Below are 19,811 nucleotides of genomic sequence, written 5' to 3'. Positions count from 1 at the left end.
CCGCGGAGCGGCTGGGCCCATGAGCCATGGCCGCTGGGCCTGCGCATCCGGGGCCTGTGCTCCGCAACGGGAGAGGCCACAACAGTGAGAGGCCCGCATACCGCAAAAAGAAAAAAGAAAAAAAAAAAAAATAAAATAAAATAGTTCTATCAGTTATCATTAAGTATTAACTGACTTTTTAAAGGATTAATCTATAAACCCTTAAACTTATAGAACTTCATTGAGAAAAGGTGTGTGTACTGGGGGTGAGGGAGTGCCATCCCGGCAGGTTCAGGCTTCCAGGTAACACCTTGTCATAACTTATTCCTGTGTTTAAATAACGTAACTAGGTACTCAGAGGTTAATTACCAAGAAACGTTTTCAGTTTGGTAAACCTGTGTGTGCTATGGTGGACTTTTTTATTCCTTCTCTCTAGCATTCTAGGAGATGAAGTTTTGGGAATCTGGTCCAGACATGCTGAGAAAGCCGATGTCACCTGTGCCTGCGTCTCTCATTCAGGAATCAGCCTTGTAACAGGAGATGACTTTGGCATGGTTAAGTTATTTGACTTCCCATGTCCTGAAAAATTTGTAAGTTTACGTTGGGTTTAGTATTTTATGTAACTTTACTCCCGATTTAGACTTCTGATCATGAGTACTTTTCCCCACATAATAGCTAAAATGTTATTGTCTCATGATTTGAAAATACTTGTAAATTTGTGATTCTAAAATTTTCTCCAAACTTCCTAAATCCATTACTCTGAAATAAAAGCTATTAGAAATTATCTCCCCTTGCCCCCAAACCACGCCATCTTTGCAAACTATCCTGTGATTAGTCTTTTATCAAACCCTTAATCAATCTGTTACCAAATTTCAAATGCTTTTCAATGCAGATCCATTACTAATTCTGAGAAAGCATTTCATCATTAGCTGTGCTCCAAACTGCTTTCTCTCTCCACAGCATTCGTGATGGAGATAATGGCTCCTGATTAAGAACCTTTGACTTCGGTGTTCATCACACACCCTGAGCTTTGTTCTTGTTTTTTAGGCGAAGCACAAAAGGTTCTTGGGTCATTCACCCCATGTGACAAATATTCGATTTACCAGTGGTGATCGACATGTTATTAGTGCTGGAGGTGATGACTGCAGGTTGGTAACTTTCTCAGCCCAGGAAGAGCAGGGACTGTCTTTTACTAGTTAAGAGATTATTACTTTTCTTCGACAGGTTCAGTTTATGGACTCAGCTAGTCATCATGATTAAGGTCGCCTAACCGGATGGCTCCTTGGGGTCACATACTATGTAAATACAGAATAAAAGGAGTTGAAAGAGTAAAGTTTTTACACATGCATGATTTGAAAGCTTAATTAAAAACATTATAAACTGTTCTGAAAATCTAGAAATATAATGAACTCACTGCAGTTCTTTCTCTGATTGCAGTTTATTTGTCTGGAAATGTGTACATATGCCTCATTGAAAGATATGGATGCTGAGAAGACTCCATAAAGTAACAGCCTTGAGAAACCAGACTACACAAGAGGAAAAAAACCAGAACCAAACGCTGCATGGTCATGTGGTGCTAACTTAAGACTGTAACAGGGATTTATCCAAATTTGTCAAAATAGTAGAAAGATTGATAAGTTCAAAGTATTTGTTATATGCACCAGATAACTGTCCATAATCCATACACTGCCAGATAATTACATTTCAAGGAGGGACTGAATAAATATTTGCTGGTAAAAGCCACCCCCCATTTTAGGGAGGATGCAGATTTGGCAGACTTCCTGGGGAGGTTTGGGAGACAGTGCTCCTCAAAGAAACGAACCAAAACCTTAAAAACCCAACTTGGATAATTTTCTTCCTCTTTTTAGCAAACCTTTTTCTTTTTAGAATTTATATTTTATTTTCAAGTTTCAATTGTTTAATAAAATATTTTATCCTTATGTTCACATAAGAAAATATACACCATCACCCTAAAGGATCACAGGTTTTAAAAGGCAAACATTATTTTCCCTAAGAAAACACACACAGGCTTTACTGGAGAATATGATGCTTCCTAAGCATTAATAAAGTCCTGTTTATAAAGGATATTTTTCTCCTGGAAATTTTAAATTCAGGAACAAATCCAAAGTTCGTAGTGTATGATCACTACATTTTCATTTTTGAGCTGTCAATCTTATGTTCAGAATTCATCTCTATAATTCAAAGAGTAAAAATATGATCATGGCCTCATTAATGAAAAAGTAGTATGATGAACATTTCCAGTGGTGTACAGTTTAAGGTTTTATATAGCAATAGTATTTAACTGGCAGAGAATACTAAATATTTAAAGAGGTAGTCTAATAGAAACATTGTTTAACATGTAAACTAAAGCGTTAAGTTCACATTTACAAAGTTATACAGTTTAGTAACTCTTGAAATAAAATTTTTATAGCCTTTTTTTTCTATTGGAAAAACTTGTTTAGTTAGATGTCACCCCATCGGCTGACTTCCAAAAGGAATGAAGATAGGTCCACTTGTAAAACTCGTCTATAAAAATTCCTTTTTGGTGGATTGGGGCTGAACTCTTAGATCTTTACTCCTATTCACTTTAAATGCTGCCAAAGATCAGTACTTGCCATTCAGGAACTTGCTGTTTCGCTTATCTGTAGTTTCCTGAAGACTGGAAGTTATGCAGACCGCTATTTAAAAATATATTTTTCTAAGTATGAAGAAGATTAAGATGCTCTTTTGGTCCTATAATTTTTACTTTAATGTGTTAATTATCTTCGTAGCATAATAGACCCCTTCTTCAGGTTTCTGGAAATCTGTTTTCTATGTGCAACACCTTGTAAATATTAAAAACAGAAATGGCTGCATTTTATCATGGAAAGCCTAAGCAGTGATTGAACCTGGCCAGTTTTAAAGCTCTGAATAGCTGTGTCTGAAGGACTGATTGGGGTGTTTGTTAAGAAGCTTGAAACATTAAGATCATTTTCTTTCATTTTTTCTTATCAATGGATTCTCCTAAACTAAGCCCAATTTGAGAAAACACTAATATTAAGTTTCTATTCATGTGTATTATAAAGGAGCAGCCAATAAATTAGAGCAAGAAATTCCCATGAACCACACTCACCTCTCCCTCTATTTTTGAGGCTGTTGCAGTTTCAAATTTTCCTTCTGAGTCAAGTTCACCTGCTTTTGGCTAAAGAGAAATTCCAGTTCCTTTACAGTGCGGGTAGAAACTCTTAACTATAACCTTAAGCAAATAAACTATATAGGATAAAATTGCTTGCACTGCATTTTTGTTCTTCCCAGTGGCCAACCTGATAAGCCAGCCTGAATCACTGTTGTCAGTTTCCCGATTAAAGGTCACGTTGATCTTAAGTAGTCATCCCACAGCCACCTTGCTTATAGCAGCCATCAACTAAGGGAAGGTGAATAACCACAGTAGGCCATGTAGATTATGCCCTATGTTTTTTTAACCCAGAGAATTATTTTTGTGTGCAGTATTTGACTGAACTCCCGAATTTGTAACCTGAGCCTTCTCCTAGCACCTTTAGTCCTGTTTCTGGCAGATGCATGCCAAAGCACCCTCTGAACCCTGGTTCCACTGTGGAATGCTAGCCACATCTGTTCCCTTATTTTTGGTGATCTTTTTCGATGATGATGGCTCATTTTGGACCGAGTTACCCAAGAGATATTTTAGAGTCAACCTTAGCTTGCCCATAAACCATAGCAACTGAAGGAAAAAAACTCTTAAATTTGTCTCCAGGCTGTGTCTATTAAATAGCAAAAAAACAATATGATTTCAGCATGTTTTTATTCCCCTGTAAAATGGCTGAACTAAAACCACTTTAAGCTCTTGTTTCCCAGTTATGTTCTTTACAGTGAAATTATGAGAATGCAACTATACTCCATTTATAAGTAATGATACTAAAAAGTCTGTTTAAATTTCTGGAAATACAATTTAAAACAAATTTCTTCTACACAGATGTAAAGCAGCTCAAGTAAGTTAACACTGGAATGAAAAAATACCTTCAATTCAATGAAGAAAACTTTTTAGAATGAAGTGGAATTGTCATTCATTTCACCCAAGCCTAACTAACTACATGATAGCTTTATGCGTGCTCTTGTGTGCACTGTCTTTTCCTAATGTTTCAAGTCTTATAAGCACAGCAAAGTGCAACTTAAAAGATGGTTTAATAACTGGATAATTCTTTCTTCTCTCAGTGGAGAAGAGATGATGGCCACAAGGCTGCTGGTTTTAGGCTCTGAAACGTGGATTTTTACACACGTAGTTTTATTATCCCTTGGGTATATGACTAAGCAAGTCAATGAACTTTTTTTTTAATAGTTTAATTTGGTCCTGAGAATATTTTGAGTCTTTACTATCCCTTTTGCATTAACTCTTTTCTAACCAACTTTTAGTTTTACTTTTTAAAAAACTACATCGTCTTTAAAATCAGTGATCCGTTATTTAATTCTAAAGCATTGGACACTTCTTGCCTTAACAGTTTTAAAACCACATACACAAAAGCCTATTTCATTCAGTATTCCAAAAGTTTAATCCTACTTTACAGTTTACCCATCTGATCTCTGTAATTATACAGTCTGTCATTTAAAAAAAATCTAACTTTTACATTTAAAAAATTATCTTCAGTAATAACTATATTTTCTGTGGAGTTAGTTACTTCTGAGAATGTTATTTTTCAGAATGTAAGAATATATATGTATAGCTATAATCTTGTGAGTTTAAAGTTTGTTCTGATACCTTATGTATATACTTGTAAAAAAATTTTGTATAATTTTGTGATAATGTAGATCCCAAAATATTTATTTAAAAAACATATGTTAACAGTAAATGAAGGCATTTTAAGGAACTGTTCCTATTTTTTGCCCTTGCCATTCCAACTGTTTCACCCTACACGCCCCACCTCACTCATCCTTTCTCAGAAAGCAAGGGACTGAGATATTTGGGAACCATTTACCAAAGCAGCACTCAACCCAAGAAGTTTGTATTACCATGTTTTTCATACTAAATTCACTTTGAAAGTTGGGCTGAATAACTGTCTTAAGCCACCTCAACACTTTGGGCCACTCCTGTTTTCAGAGTCGAAGAAGACAGCAATCCAACTTTTGGAATAAGGACACTGCCCTCATACAGCTCTCTACACGCACAGCAACGCTGTAGCCTGAAACTGGATTATCGGGACTAACGTGATACCACCAACACTGTAAATGCTGATACTTGAACACAGCAGCTTCACACACAAACATGCCTCAAATGTTTTAATGGAATTCAGCTTCTCCTGAAACTACCTTTCCATAGTCAAAACAAAACAAAAACACCCAATGTTAAAATCACTTAATAAACGTACAAACTTGAAAAATTAGACACTTCAGATAGATAGGCAATAAACTTCATTATTATGAAAGCAATATATTCCAAGTTTCAAAGATGTGACAAATTCTGTAGAATGTCTTTCATCAGTAATGGAAGCTTTCAAATTCCATAGTCTTCTGCCAGGTAGGACTGGGTGTCATTCACTGAATAAAAAAAACCAAAAATTTTTTCAATTAACTGCTTTAATTAACATCAGTTAAGAGAAGTTGAGTATTTTCAGACAATGACTATTTGGTTCTAATACTAACATATGCATTTAAATTTACAGGCCACAGTAAAAATATTTTGAAATTTACTTTCAATGTTTTACAATTACTAATGTCTAAGAAAACTGATGTGAGATTTGTAAGCAGTATAACTCTTGAAGGCCTTAAGTTTATGTTCACATAATATGTTCAGAAGTTAAAAATCTGATGTGGAGATGATCTAGGTAAACAAGCAATTGCTGAATGAAACAAAATTTGGTTTATGTAGTAGATTATTTTTCCAAAGGACCCTTAATTGAACAGCAGAGAAAAACCAAAGTGATTAAGTTTCCCCCAAATTTGTATGCTTATAAATTTAAGAAACTAGAGACTAGAAAAGCATTTGAAATGACATTAGAAAAACTGATGTTAACCCTTTACCTGGTTTGAGGTCGAATCCATTTCAAGGCATGTCGTGGTGGTACAGTAATGGTGGGATGATAAAATGTACAGTCAGGTCTTGTACACTGAGTGTTAAATCTACAGTGCTAAAGAGAGGGAACAGTTTCAACATCTGCAAGGCTAATACAAAAAACCACAGCAATCCGAGATGACAGTAACCAGCCCACCATGAGGTTAATGGGGCAGCAGAGATGATCTGCAACTTCCGCTTTAATACACCCCTGAAGCCCTGAAAAATGGACCCCCACCAAGGCACAAAATCCTAATGAAAGAGTAACGGCAAGTTAAGTTTCAAAAGGGACTTTCATAAGTAATACAAACTGCCTCTATCAATGTACTAACCACCCCGCACATACTGCCCCACATCCCTTATATTCCACCCTCATCTATGCCCAACTGCAGTTGGGGAAGTAAAGGCCTTTCGTACGGTTTCCAGGCTGCTCTTTCAAAGAGAAGATGATTCATGCTGAGCAACTAAACAGCTGGAGACACATCAACCAATCTTTAGTACCCAGACAATTAAAACCATGGTACAAGTATGGATGGTATCATTAAGTACTACTGGATTTCATCATCTCAGTTCTGGCATGAGGGCTGCGGGAGGGGGAACACACGCAGGGGCAAAGAAGAATGGGAAGTGACCGGCGAAAGTGAGCTTCATTCTCCTAAGAGATTAGGCTACTGACATTAAATCGGTTCAGACAGCTTGGCCTAATGGGCCAGACGCGGGCTCAGGGACAACTAAGGAATAACTTAAAGATCTTAAAAACCATAACATAAACTCTAACAAAAAAGTTAAACATGGGGGTGGGGGTGGGGGAAGGAAGACAGTATAGTTTGCTAGTGACCTTACAAGCTCAGAATTGAGAAGTTACCACTAAATTCATTTTTGGGAAAATGCAAGTCCTTACTTTTGGGTGATAGAAGGGACATTCCATGTTCTTACAGGCGGGGAAGTAACGGCAGAGCTGACTACTAGAAGGTGGTGCTGGTGATGTAACTGCTGACAAAAAGAAGGGCAGAGGTGAAAGTTATTTGGCAAAATAATGTTTAATGCAGTCTGCTGATACTTTTATGGGACCCACTTTTAAGTTAAAACACGAGATTTATATATCCATTAGTCAAAATACTTTAGAATACTATAGGATGGGTACAGAAAAACACAGCAATTGTTCTTTAAAGATTAGCTAGAATAACTGATTATGGCACAATGATTTCTGAAACTATTCCTTGTTTTTCTTTTTAATTCAGTTTATAGTCACAAAATGTCATTTTTTCATTTTTCACCCAAATGCAGTAGGGCACAAAGTCACCAACCTGGTTTTGGAGGCAGTACTGGAATTCTTCTACTCATATGAGTGAAGGGACACTCTGGTTTAGTACATTTTGCATCGTATTTACAATTTGGATGAACAAACAAACATTTTTCAGCGAATTTACAATTGGGGAAGGCTCTATAAAACAAAAAGACACATTACTCACATTTAATCTCCTCAATGCATTACTAGTTTTTTGTAGAGAGGGTCCATTATACTCCTAATTTCATCACTACTTGTTTTGAGAAACACAGAAGTAACAGAAAAAAAAAGGAAACTCCATTTCTAAATGATGCCAGATATCAAAACAGGACACAACTCTCTATTCCAAAGCCTGGGGTAATGACAGATTTTCAACTCAAGCCAAGCCACCATGAAAGGTAGAAGGGTTTTTTGTGATATTAAGAAACACCAGTTACTCTTTAATTAAGGTCTATGTAACACTGTATGGAGTAAACTCAATTTATGTGAGCACAACATATATGCAAGGCACCATACTATGAGAAAAAAAAAAAATGAGACTGATCCTATGGTCTCCTTCTATATGCACACCCATAAAATTCTCACATCAAAATTTCCTTAAAACATGATGAGATTCCACCTACAGGACCAAAAAAAAAAAAAAAAAAAAATTCATCTCTTAAAGCTCACTGCACAGAACCAGCCAGCTAGCAAGGAAAAATTATACTGAAGTCCAGAATGTTTTCCCATTAGCTATTAACTAATTTTTTCCCCAAAGTCTTAAAACCTATGTGTGAACACAATGCATACAAACTGGGGCGGTTACCATATACCCATCTCCTTAAATGTACAGAATCCTCACGGAAACCCAGGAATTTCAGTATCTCAAGGTATGAGGCACAAAGAAGCCTCCTCCTACCTCCGCCACCAAATACACAGACACAAGCGAATGCCGTCCTGGGAGCGCCAGGGTAAGTATCACTGCCGCGTTTAGTTGAAGACCTCAAACTTGTCCACAGAAGAGAACAAACAAAAGTCAGCTGTATCTGGAATTAAGCTGAAAACCAGCATCAGTGCGCTGCTACTCACTTGCAAGGCGACACCGGATGATGGTAGGCACACTCGTCCCCGTTTTTACAGGCAGGCCAGTACTTGCAACGCTCCAGGAGCTTTTCTGGTTTCTGTGCCACACTCAGTTCACTCAGCTCAGCTACAAAGGGAGACAAATTAAAAGTATCTCATTAATGATCATCAACTCAGGGACGTGGCCCCTTTAATAAATTTCCCTCAAAACCCAGTCTTACAATCTTATGTTCTTCTATGTCTATAAGTTACACAAAATAAATGAGCCCAATTAATCTGATTAACCCGGATACCAGAATCCTGTGAAAGGTTACTAGGAAGCAGACTACGGTTTTCACTGTGAAGAGTAAAGTGGACAGCGATGCTGCAGCTAGAGCCAAGCTCTCACCGAAAAATTCTCGCTCTCAAGATTATTTCAGCTGAATGAAATATAAGACAGAGGAAAGAATGTCAAGTAGGGAGCCAATAAGATGAAATGAGAACTGAGCACACCAGGTGATAAAACATGGGAACTAATTCTCATATTCGGGTTAAGATGATGAGTGTCTCAATACAAGTGTTCCCACTCGCTGAGGGATGTGCAGTTTTCTAAGTCCAGCTGATAACCTCACATCAATGTACAAAGGGAAGAAAAGATTTTTGCTTAAAAAGAGTCACAAATGTCATAACCTACAGGGACCTGGCAGATCACCTAACAGAGTGAGGCTGGCTGGGTGTAAGGTGATCAAATGGCAGAAAGCCTCTTGGAGGAAACAAAGGTTCGGAAGAGCAGCCCAAAGAGCAAGCGTGTGACCACCCAGGGCGCTCACTGCCGCTCCACTCAGGAGGCCATGTCCCAATTACAACGTCAGCTACTATGACGTGGGAAAATGGAACTAGTGTTGCCAGACTGCCTCCCAATTCAGGAAGCCAAGGACCTTTTTTATGACATCTAAATTTTATTTTATTTTTTGGCCAGGCTGTGCGGCATTCAGTATCTTAGTTCCCCAACCAGGGATGGAACCCATGCCCCCTGCAGTGGAAGTGCAGACTCCTAACCACCGGACTGCCAGGAAATTCCCCTATGAGATCTAAATTTTAAATGCTAGCAACTAATTGAGACTTAAAACACAGAATAAACCAAATAAAATTACACCTGAAGGCCATAATGAGCTGCCAGCTTCTGGCCCAAGACACCCTAGCCAAAAAAAAAAGAGAATCAAGGCTGTTACATATTATGGTTCATATTCATGTTTATCAGAGCAAACAGCAGTCCAGCCACATCACCGAGTCCTCCTGCAGTTGAGATCTGGCTGTCACTCACTGGCTGAGCTAGACACTTCGGGCATGTGTTAGCCAACATCTCTGAACTGCTGTTTCCTCATCGACACCAAGAGAAAAGAATGTCTTCCTTAAGAGTTTCACGATTTAATGGAAAGAAGAACGTACAACAGGCAACCGATCAAAACCAAACAATGCAACAGCCAGTATCAGGAGTACTTGTTGTCTAGTGACCCAACCTCAGTCTTCATGAAGGAGAACAAGGCACACAAATCCAGTCCTGAAGCCCAGCTGGGAGCATCATCAGACAGCTATTAGGACTGTGCCTGACAAAGTTTCCATGCTACTTTAAAAACAGTAACGTTTATTATTTAGCTCCAGGATATAAAAGCATCCAATATGATAGTCTGGAAGGCGGAGTTTCCTCCACTTTTAAATTTTTTTGTGTGTAACTCCTGCAGAGAAAATGTTTTACCCTCCCCTCCTAAGGAACATACTTTAAACCCAGGTATATACATGAGAACGCAGACCATGTGAAAGAAGTTAAGAGAATTCCAGCAGGTTGGCTGGAAAATGGAGTCAAGTAGCTAGATCTCATGAGCAATATTAAAGAAGTTAAACACTTTACAAGGAAACTTTATCTTTCTGATGAAAACACTACATCATATATACACAGAGGTCACAATGCTGGTTCTCCCTAACATTTACTTCATCAGCTATTAAAACTCTTCCTATTTAAGTTTTAAGAGGCAAGTTCACTTTTTATTGCAAGCTATGAAATCTGTGCTGCCATGTAAGGCCAGTGGGAGCGGCCTAAAACATACGCTGCTGTTGGTGGCATCCTTGAAACACTCAACAGAAAGCCACCAACAGCAACTACCAAGTTTCAAACTCCCTACTTGGAGGGGGAGAGCAAGAGAGACCAGAGCCTCTTTGTGGAGTCTTTCCAGCCTCACTTATGTCCTAAGTACCATGACAAAGCTTCATCTTTGAGCAGCCGTGAAACATTGAGAGTCCCGGATCAGAGCAATGGTAAAGGAGGCTCACCGCTCATCACAGGTGTCTCCATGATGGCCACAGCACTTGTGTGACCCAGGCAAGGATTTCTACCGTCATGTTATTTAGAGCGTCACTGCTATGACGCGTGTACCAATAAAGCCTAACGTGGACATCTACAGGTAAACAAAAGTAGACCCTAACACACCAAAAATTAAACTACCAAACTGAAAGCCAAAGTACTAAAAACACCAGAATCTTCTCTTATTTTAGACAGATATATACAGGATCAGGAAATCTGGACGCCTGATCACTACACTTCTTACCACCTTGGTTAACATGTACTATGTTTCTTCCTTTCAAAGAAAGGTCACATTTTTCAACTCCCTCCACCAATCAAAACCATGACACTACATTCCTGACTCACAGCAGAAAAAGCCCTCAGCTAAAGATTACAGCACCGTCTCCTTCGCTCAGTCATGATCTCCCCCTGAAGGCTATTTTTAGCGACTGAAAAAGGTATTTGGTACATTTTCCTATCTCTACCAAAAGAGGATTACTTCGGAAAAATTTCAAAACCCATTATTGTTTTTTCTTTGATACTCTTCACATTTAAGATTCAGTAACTGTCTCCCCTGCCAATGAAGGTGTCCCTAAAATTTTTACAAGCTATGAGGAGCATGATTATCATTCTCTAACATGAATGAAATGCTCAGGGGCACTGCACCTGCCCCAGGTATCCAGTGAGAGAAGCACTGGTAAGAAATGTCTAGAAGCCTGCTGCTATCTGAACAGAGTTCATCTGATTTCCAGTAACTACTACGTCTCTATATTAATTCATTTAAACATAAGGTCTTTTCTAAACTTCCAAGAAGTATTTTGACAGATGAGGTGAGAAACTCCTTTCAAGGGAATTTCACTGAGGTAGAAATAGCATCGAAATCCAAATTGACTTTTCTGTCAAGTTAATTACGAGAGACTACTGCTGGTTCAAGTGGAAAGTAACAAGTATAGTTTCTAAATGGGAAAAAAAAAGGTAAACGAGGCACCGAGCACGATGGTTCCTCCTTTAACAAGTGTAATGAAGACGTATTTTTTGGCTTCCACGGCTGAACTCCATTTTAGCACTGGAATAACACCCCACTTATGGAACACATAAGGGACAAACAGTCTCAAATTTAACTGGTCGTTTTGTCTGAGAGAAGGAAAAGGGCCACTACTGAATTATAAATGAAAGCAAGGCCTACAACCAATATTCATTCAAGGTTGAGAAACATGTCAAAGACACCCTTCACAATGACAGCACCCTGAGAAGGGAAAGTCTGAGCTCCCAACACACCGTTTGAAAAGCTACCATCTGGGTCCTCAAGCTGCCTGCTCAGCAAGTGCAACTGCTGTGGGTGGAGGAGACCCGCGAGTCCCTCGTGTGAGGCTGCGGTGTGGTGTACGGGTCTCATTCCTTCAAAGCTCATGTCCTCCTCTTGATCTGACATGTATCCTGGGGGGCTGGGGACACCATCCAGCGTCACTATAAACTTTGGACTTGCAGGTTTATCTGGTTGTACAAGATCTCTGCCAGACAGATAGAAAATACCATAGAATTAGGGAAACACGCACAAAAAGCCAAGCCTCCTAAAGTGCTCTTCAACAGAACTATCAGTCCCTTCCTTGGTTTGCTGTTTCTTCATTAACAAAAAAGACTTGGTAGGACTTACAGGTACAGCATCAGTGGATTCCTGCTAACACACAATGACTACGGCCAATCACCGCAGCATCAACACCAGCGACCCTTCAGGCTGCTCTCAGGGCAATCTCCCCTCAACCCTGACCCCTGGCATCCGTTTGAGCCTCATAGGGTCAAATGGAAATGAACGGAGAAACCAGCATCTATGCTCAGAACACAGAGCCAGCAGTTCTATATTTACACTGATTTTATTAACTCTCTGTTTGTTTCTTTACAGAACATTGAGTCCATTATCTAAGGCAATAATTACCCCAACCCAATCTGCTGGTTAGACTTCTCTGGCTAGACTTCCTGATTTTGATCACCTGGCTTTTTAAATTTCATTTCCTGGATGTGCATAAAGAAAAGAATCTCTTAAGATTCTTTTTTTTTTTTTTTTTGCGCGGGCCTCTCACCGTCGCGGCATCTCCTGCTGCGGAGCACAGGCTCCAGACGCGCAGGCTCAGCGGCCATGGCTCACGGGCCCAGCCGCTCCGCGGCATGTGGGATCTTCCCGGACCGGGGCACGAACCCGCATCCCCTGCATCGGCAGGCGGATTCCCAACCACTGCGCCACCAGGGAAGACCCTCTTAAGATTCTTAAGAATCTCTTAAGAAAAGAGCTAAATCATATACTAACTTATTTGCAGGATAATGGATTTCTGAATAAGAAAGATGAACTGGAGTTTTTGAAAACTGGATGTGCCTTATGATTCATGGCCTAACTACAGAATCAATAAAGCACTCTACACTGGGGGCTAGGATGGGGAGGGGGGAAGCTGGGAACTAAAGGTTAATCTCCACTTCTAATCAACACAAATTAGCTACACAAGAAAAAGAAACCATCTACCGTGTCTGCATAAGGTGTCCTGAAAGTACCCGAAGGGTATCTGCAGTCTTCATCCCCGACTCCTGGTTTGGTGCCACTACTATTTCCTCAGACAGCTTTGGCTTCTTCAGAATAAATGATCTTGTGTCTGCATGGACCATGGATTCCATGTCATAGTAATCTGAGCCAAAAAAATTGGCCACAAATGTTTACTTTTGAATATACCTTGCATTCCCAACATCACACACGTGAGAAGAATGTCAATCTTTTAAATATTTGTAATTATTTTCAAAGGAAAATTACAATGGTTCTACTCAGGAATAAGGCTGCAATTCTATGCCAAACATCTTTTCAAAGAAGTCAAGTTTTCCTTTCCTCATATGGCATATTACCAAGGCATTCTAATGAACACTTCCTGCCTACAGTATAGAAAGGTTCTTCCATGAAGCATCTAATGGGATATTATTAACAATAAAACTTACTTTAAGTACAACAATATTTTCTAAAAACATAAAGAATAAAGAGTCTTAATGCACCCTAGAATGATACCAAGGCTGTTTTAAAAAAAACAATCTTCCTAAAATCTGTTTTGTTCATTTTGCACACTTACAGAGCAGAACATACCCTGATGAAAAGAATACAACTAGCATAATTTCTGCCTGGTTGTAGACAGACTACTTGGAAAGGGAATTCTAAGATGAACGGACATTGATAAAAATATAGCAAGGAAAACTGACCTTTAATGTAAGTAGCTACAGATCACATCATCTACAATATGATTTTTAGGCTAAACTACTTTATAAAATAAACCAAGACCTGGAGCCCAGGATGCAGTTGGTTGACCTATCAATAGGCAATCAACTGAATGAAGTCAGTAAGTTGCAATTCTCTTAAAATTACCAGGCAAATAACAGAAACCAAAATTCACAGGATATTTATTCATGTTCATTCACTGAACAAACTGAACATGTGAGAGCACTGTGCTAGGTACACAAAGAAAAACCAGAAAAATAGATGTATACATAATTTCAGAACAGCGTGCCCCAAAAGGTGATCCAAGAGAGGTATGAACAAAGTGTTGGGAGAATACAAAGTAACCTCCTCCAGCTAGGAAATCAAGGAAAACCTTACAGAGAGAAAAAAAAAAAAAAGCTTACAGAGGATGAACATTTGAAGCAGGTATTAAAGGAATGAGCAGGAATAAACTAAGAGGGATTGAAAACTGGAGAACAGAGCATTTCAGGTAGAGTCACTGGAGAAAGGCAGGGGCTCTCCTAGGGCACAAGGAACTGAAGACACGGTGAGGAACGTGGTGTGACTGGAGGGGTCTGTGGAGGGCTGAGTAGGTAAGTGGCAAGAAGGCTGAGGCGTAAAGGATCTTGTATGTGCCGATGACTTTGGATTCTGGTCTAGAAGAAGTAAGTAATCCAGAGAGTTTTCTAAGTAGGGAAGTGACATGAGCAAGATGGACTGGAGTCCCAGGTCTCAGCTATGAGGCTGCTTCCCAAGAGAGATGGAGAGACTCCAAAATACCAGATTCTCACCCCTTGTCCTCTCCTCACACACGTCAGAGGAAGAGGAGACACATTCCACACTCGAAGTGGCACTAGACGTCACAGCAGATGCATTTTCAACTACTGTCCCAGGAAGGAGGCAAACCTGCCTTCCCCTGCAAGGGCAGGAGGAACAGTAAGACAAGTGTAGGAGGAGAGGCTTGTCCTTGAGGCAGGACAGGAGAAAGAGCAGATTTCAAAGAAGGAAAAGATAAATTTCAATTTCAGATTTCTTTAGTTTGAGGTTTCTGTGGGACACTCAGGTGTTTAGAAAGAAGTTGAAAATTCAGATTCGACTATCAGGAGGCGGAGAGAAGTAAGAGAAGCGGCGTCGAAGCTGAAGGTGAAATGAGGACATTTAATAAACTGTACGTAGTCGGTGCTGCCGTCTTCTCACTGAATCCTCACAGGGAGCCTGGGAAGCAGGTTTTCCTCCATGTCACAGACAACCGCTTTGCAATTCCAAGGTCTTCGGCGGTTTACTGAGCTCTCAGAGCTGCAGCAACAGGAGGGCCGCAGTTCAGTCCACCGGCTGCTGCCCCTCCTCACCGCCCTGTTCTTTCTGAGGCACAGCAGCTCTACTAGTCTGCATCTTGGGAGAATACAGTAGAGATGGAAATAATGCTGAGGGCAGGACAAAGGATAAAGTTCACATTTTAAGGGGCAGGAGCGGAGAAGGGGAGTTGAAGGAGAATGACAAGGAATTAGTAGAAAAACAGAGAGAGAGTGAAGTCCTGGAAGCCAAAGGATCAAAGATGGAAGAAAACACTGGAACTCAAGTGCCACACACCACAGAGTTTAGAGAACTGTGCACAGAAAACAGAGCTATACACTCCACGCGAGCCACTGGTCACCTCTGCAAGACTCACGAGAACAGCCTGGGTCAAGCAGGGCAGACGGATGGGAGAGTTAGTGACATCCTCTGGGTGAAGACCACAGGCTGAACCCACGCATTGTTTCCTCCCGAAACTCTAATAAAATGTCAACTAAAGGGTTAATTTTTTTTAAAAACTCACAAAGAAAATAACTGTAAAAGAAGAGATAACCACACTTTGAAAGTAGAAAACTAACTTAGTAGATCTCGAAAAGCAGAATCTTAAGCCAATAATAAAGCAATCTAATGTGGATCCCAAGATTCTTCAAAGGCTAAGCAAGTGGCAGCACAGGGGACCCTGGGAAGGGGTTGGGAGAAAACAGGGTACAACAGAAGTGGGTTCAAGTGTCCATTTCTCTTTTATTTATCTGTTTTCTTCTTTTCTGATCCTCACCACACCTATTCCCCTAACCTTTATATTAAAGATCCTTGGGATAACTGGAGATGTGCTTTCCCATCGATCACTGCTAGATAAGCTTATGGATGAAGCATCATGGTCCCTGATGGAAAGGTGCCACAACAAAATTAGCTAAATGTATATACTATTAGTTTTAAAAAGCAGTTAGATTTCCTGGTAACCTTTGACCACTTCTCTCTTAGAGAAAAGTGGAGCTTTAGACTCCTGAAAAGGTAAAAACAGAGAGGGTTTCTGGACCAATGAATGCCAGCCATGTTGAAAGAAGTACGATTCTGAAAACGTGTGTGTTAAGTAAACATTACATAGTAGTTAATGTTGAGGTGCGTCCCTCAGCCCCCTGTCCCCACTTAGCTCCCAGAACCCTGGCAGCCATTCCATTTCTTGAAAGATCTTTCTTTGGAGCAGCTTACCAACCTGATAGAAAAGACCCAAAGACACAGACATCACGGTGCCCCCAAAGTAAACAGGCAAGACAAATCACTGTCCACTGCAGGGTCTACATTCAAAAGTCAAAACCCCCTACTTCATCCCCCAATTAATGAACCCAAAACACCAACCAGCTTTTTAAGTGCCCCACTCTTAAATATAAGTCAACCAAGGATCCTCAGACATCTGAGAACCTGTCATGAAACACAGTGATCAAAGCAAACAACCTGAAGAAAACCAGACCAAGGAGGGAGGGGAGGAGAATGTCCAAAACTGCCTTTAATATCTTCAGAGAAATGAGAGAAAGTATTGCATACATGAAATAAAATCAGTAGGTTAAAAAATAAATTAAAGGAATATGCAGAAACAAAAGGGTTCTCAGAAATAAAAAACGTGATAGGAGGTAAGCAAAGGATACACTCATTCGTAAGCCTCGTAGAACTGCTTGATGCTTCAAACTGTACATGCATCATGGATAAAAATAAAGGAAACAAAAAAATGTTTAAGAGCTGATGACGCAAATACAACATACACAGACCTTAGCTGCCAAACATTCTGAAAATACTCTTATGTAGAAAGCAGGATGGAATGTGGGGAGATGAGAGGGCAACATCAAGGATGAAGAATATCTCAACACTTTTATAGACAGAAGGGAGAAGCCAGAAGAGAGGTAGAGCCTAAAGCTACAGAAGTGTGGCGACACCAGAATGTTCGTCAACTGAGTAGGATCTGGCATCTGGGTAAAAGGTAAGCCTTGGAGACAGTAAGCACACCTTTCTAAGACAGAGGCCAGGAAGGGTCAGGGAATACAGTTGCTGACTGTGGAATCCTGAACACGGGTGAAGAAAATTCAGTTAGGAGCTGACAGGGAGGGGTCAAGGGACCCCAGCTTCCAACACTGGGCAGGTTTAGAGGAAATGGATGCAGGAGAAAACAGGATCTGAATTAACGACTCCAGGGATCCAATGGCTCCTTTCATTTATTCAGCAGACAGTTATTAGGCACTTACACGCAACTGGCAGGGGCCAGGCATTGAGAACACAAAGATAAATAAGGCGCTCACCCCAGTCCTGAGGTAGCCCATGGTATTTCTGTCTGTGTGCTGGGGGTCAGGGAGACTGGTAAACAAGTTACAGTGGCTCTAAGAATGATAAGCTCTAGGCATAGCCCTGGCCACGAGATTCTAAAGTGAAGCACAAGTGAGGAGATAAGGTTGAACATGCCAGAGGACACTAAAGCAGCTCAGGGCAATGGCAAAATTTGGACAGAGAGTAGGGTAGGGACTCAAGTGGTCCCTAAAGCAGGGCCATGAGCAGCCAACAGTTTCCAGGGACCTGGGTGAAATGGCATCAAAGGAAGGAAGTTTCTGCATGAGGTGAAAAATACAAACACCACATAGCATGAAGAAAATGCAGATCTTATCATAGCATGAAGAAAATGCAGATCTTATCTCCTGGCCCTAAAATATTTTCACAGATCTTAATATAGCACCTTAGGGCAGGATCTAAGACATACAAGATACATTAAATGAGGTGTAAGGAATGGAAATAACAACTAAAAAATGCTAGATTACAATGAAAATTTAAGATTATTACCAACCTTGACTGATCTGCAGAGTTTCTGCCATTACTGGGTCAATTTGCAGTCGGGATAACAATTGCCTCTGTTGAGTTCCTAGAATACAAATTTTAAAACTTCATTAAGCTTAAAACACAAACAATACCAGCACGTGTGCTTCCCAGAAATTAAGACCAAAATAATCTTTCTGGGTTCTTAACTGAAAGTCTTTAAAATAGTTTAAAGCTTCAACAATACAATTTAATAATATTTATAGACCAAAGGTCTGTAAGACAAAAACCTGTACTCAGGTTAAATCAAAAATGGCAATGGTTCTCCCTGTCTGGAAGCTGGTTTCCTTGGATTGGAGATAAAGCCTGGTGATAAAGAAAAAGGGGGTGCAAAAGCCAGGGGGAGGTGCTGCAAGGACCCTCAGCTTGCGTCCTGGGAGACAGGCAACAGCCAACTGCAAGATCAACAGGAGAAGTGTTTCTCTCAATCACCTAGGCTCTCACCATTATAAGTCAATCCCCCACCCACAGAAGTGCAAAACAACACCCCAGAGTTATCTGATCAGAGTTCCCAAAAGACAAACTACAGGCTTGGATGGATACAAAAATAATAATGAACAAGTAAGTAGACACTCAGAGCTCTACAGTCCGGGTCCTACACCAGCAAAGCATGTAAACAATCACTTGGATCTCCTGTAAGAAAAGATGCTCAGCTAGAGTATGTATTATTTCTTAAACACGTTCATAATTTCCTCATAGTTACACTGCAAAATGAAATAAAACAGAGAGACAGAATTGATTTCTCTATATTCAGTTTGAGTGATGGGAGAATATCATACTTCTCCAAACCTCCCCAGCCCAGTGCTCAGCAGATACTAGGTACTCACTTGCTGATTTAAAACAGAAGTGTTACAGTACGGTGTACGAGGGAATGTAATTAATAGGGTTCCAAATACTGAACTATCAGTGAGATGCATGCATGCTAATTCTTAGTAAATCTATTACTGTCAGTTTCACAAGGACAGTCTGCTTACTCAGTGCTGACATGTAAGTTGGCAACTGATTGCCAACTATCATGTTTCATTAAAATTCAACTTCAGTAAAGATTTTAAAACCTACCAAAGTTTTAACAGCTATTTTCTTTTAAAATATGTTAAATTACATTACTTTTTAGTGGTGTGCAAAAAAACCAAAAAAGTTAATTCCTTTCAAAATTATTATGGTTAAAAACACAGTAAATCCTGAGGAGCTGACCTGAAACACAGATATCATTTGGTCAACTTGTATTCCTGTAGGACAGCCTGGGAAACTGACGTGTAATTAGGTTATAGGAATTCAAATACTAACAACAGGTCTCTTTAACATAAACGGTGAACAATGGAAGAATTATACATTTCCAAGTAATTTCACAAGACAGACACATGAAAGAGGACCATTCTCTGACATTTCAAGTTTTGCTTCATCTCTCTATACTCATCTACCTTTTCAAACCAGCATTTTTGAGAGATCCACTAAAATGGATGGAATTCTAAAGTCTAGGCTTCTAAGTTAAATCATGTAGAAGAGTCTGATTTTGCCATTAAAGGTCCATGAAAAATTCAAGTTCTCTGTGCCCTGCTGCCTCCATATGAAAATTACTACATGATGATATCACATACTAGGAATTTACCTTTCTCAATGTTTCTAAGGAAGCCAATTATTTTTACATCAGTAGTTCCTGACTGTGTTTCAAAATCTACTTCCTCTAGAAGATCTTCAAACTGTCTGCTGCATTCACATGTTAATGTTGAATATT

At 39.8% G+C, this 19,811-nt stretch overlaps 2 protein-coding genes across 11 annotated transcripts in view; one reads left to right on the top strand and one right to left on the bottom strand.

Annotated features, from left to right (window-relative positions):
- Positions 1-1,453, top strand: part of EML5 (EMAP like 5) — a gene marked incomplete at its 3' end in the record, with an annotated part of 161,753 nt that extends 160,300 nt beyond the window's left edge. For both annotated transcript variants that reach the window (XM_082619963.1, XM_082619962.1), the window contains exons 40-42: positions 416-569; positions 1,027-1,127; positions 1,417-1,453. In XM_082619963.1, the coding sequence (XP_082476089.1) occupies positions 416-569; positions 1,027-1,127; positions 1,417-1,453 (292 nt within the window). The remainder of the gene's footprint in view (positions 1-415; positions 570-1,026; positions 1,128-1,416) is intronic.
- Positions 1,454-3,629: 2,176 nt separating this feature from the next.
- Positions 3,630-19,811, bottom strand: part of ZC3H14 (zinc finger CCCH-type containing 14) — a 41,231-nt gene continuing 25,049 nt past the window's right edge. The window contains exons 10-17 of one of the 9 annotated variants that reach the window (XM_082620194.1): positions 18,048-18,122; positions 13,199-13,358; positions 11,965-12,197; positions 8,376-8,496; positions 7,327-7,463; positions 6,921-7,012; positions 5,989-6,095; positions 3,630-5,505 (exon numbers count right to left, since the gene is read on the bottom strand). In XM_082620194.1, coding sequence (XP_082476320.1) covers positions 5,499-5,505; positions 5,989-6,095; positions 6,921-7,012; positions 7,327-7,463; positions 8,376-8,496; positions 11,965-12,197; positions 13,199-13,358; positions 18,048-18,122 — 932 coding nt within the window. In that variant the 3' untranslated portion in view covers positions 3,630-5,498. The remainder of the gene's footprint in view (positions 5,506-5,988; positions 6,096-6,920; positions 7,013-7,326; positions 7,464-8,375; positions 8,497-11,964; positions 12,198-13,198; positions 13,359-18,047; positions 18,123-19,811) is intronic. The other 8 variants (XM_082620191.1, XM_082620190.1, XM_082620193.1 and 5 more) reach the window with 8 other exon arrangements.

Source organism: Mesoplodon mirus (genome assembly GCF_964341445.2).
Source record: "Mesoplodon mirus genome assembly, chromosome: 4".
Lineage (NCBI taxonomy): Eukaryota > Metazoa > Chordata > Mammalia > Artiodactyla > Ziphiidae > Mesoplodon > Mesoplodon mirus.
This window is presented reverse-complemented; position numbering and strand designations above follow the sequence as displayed.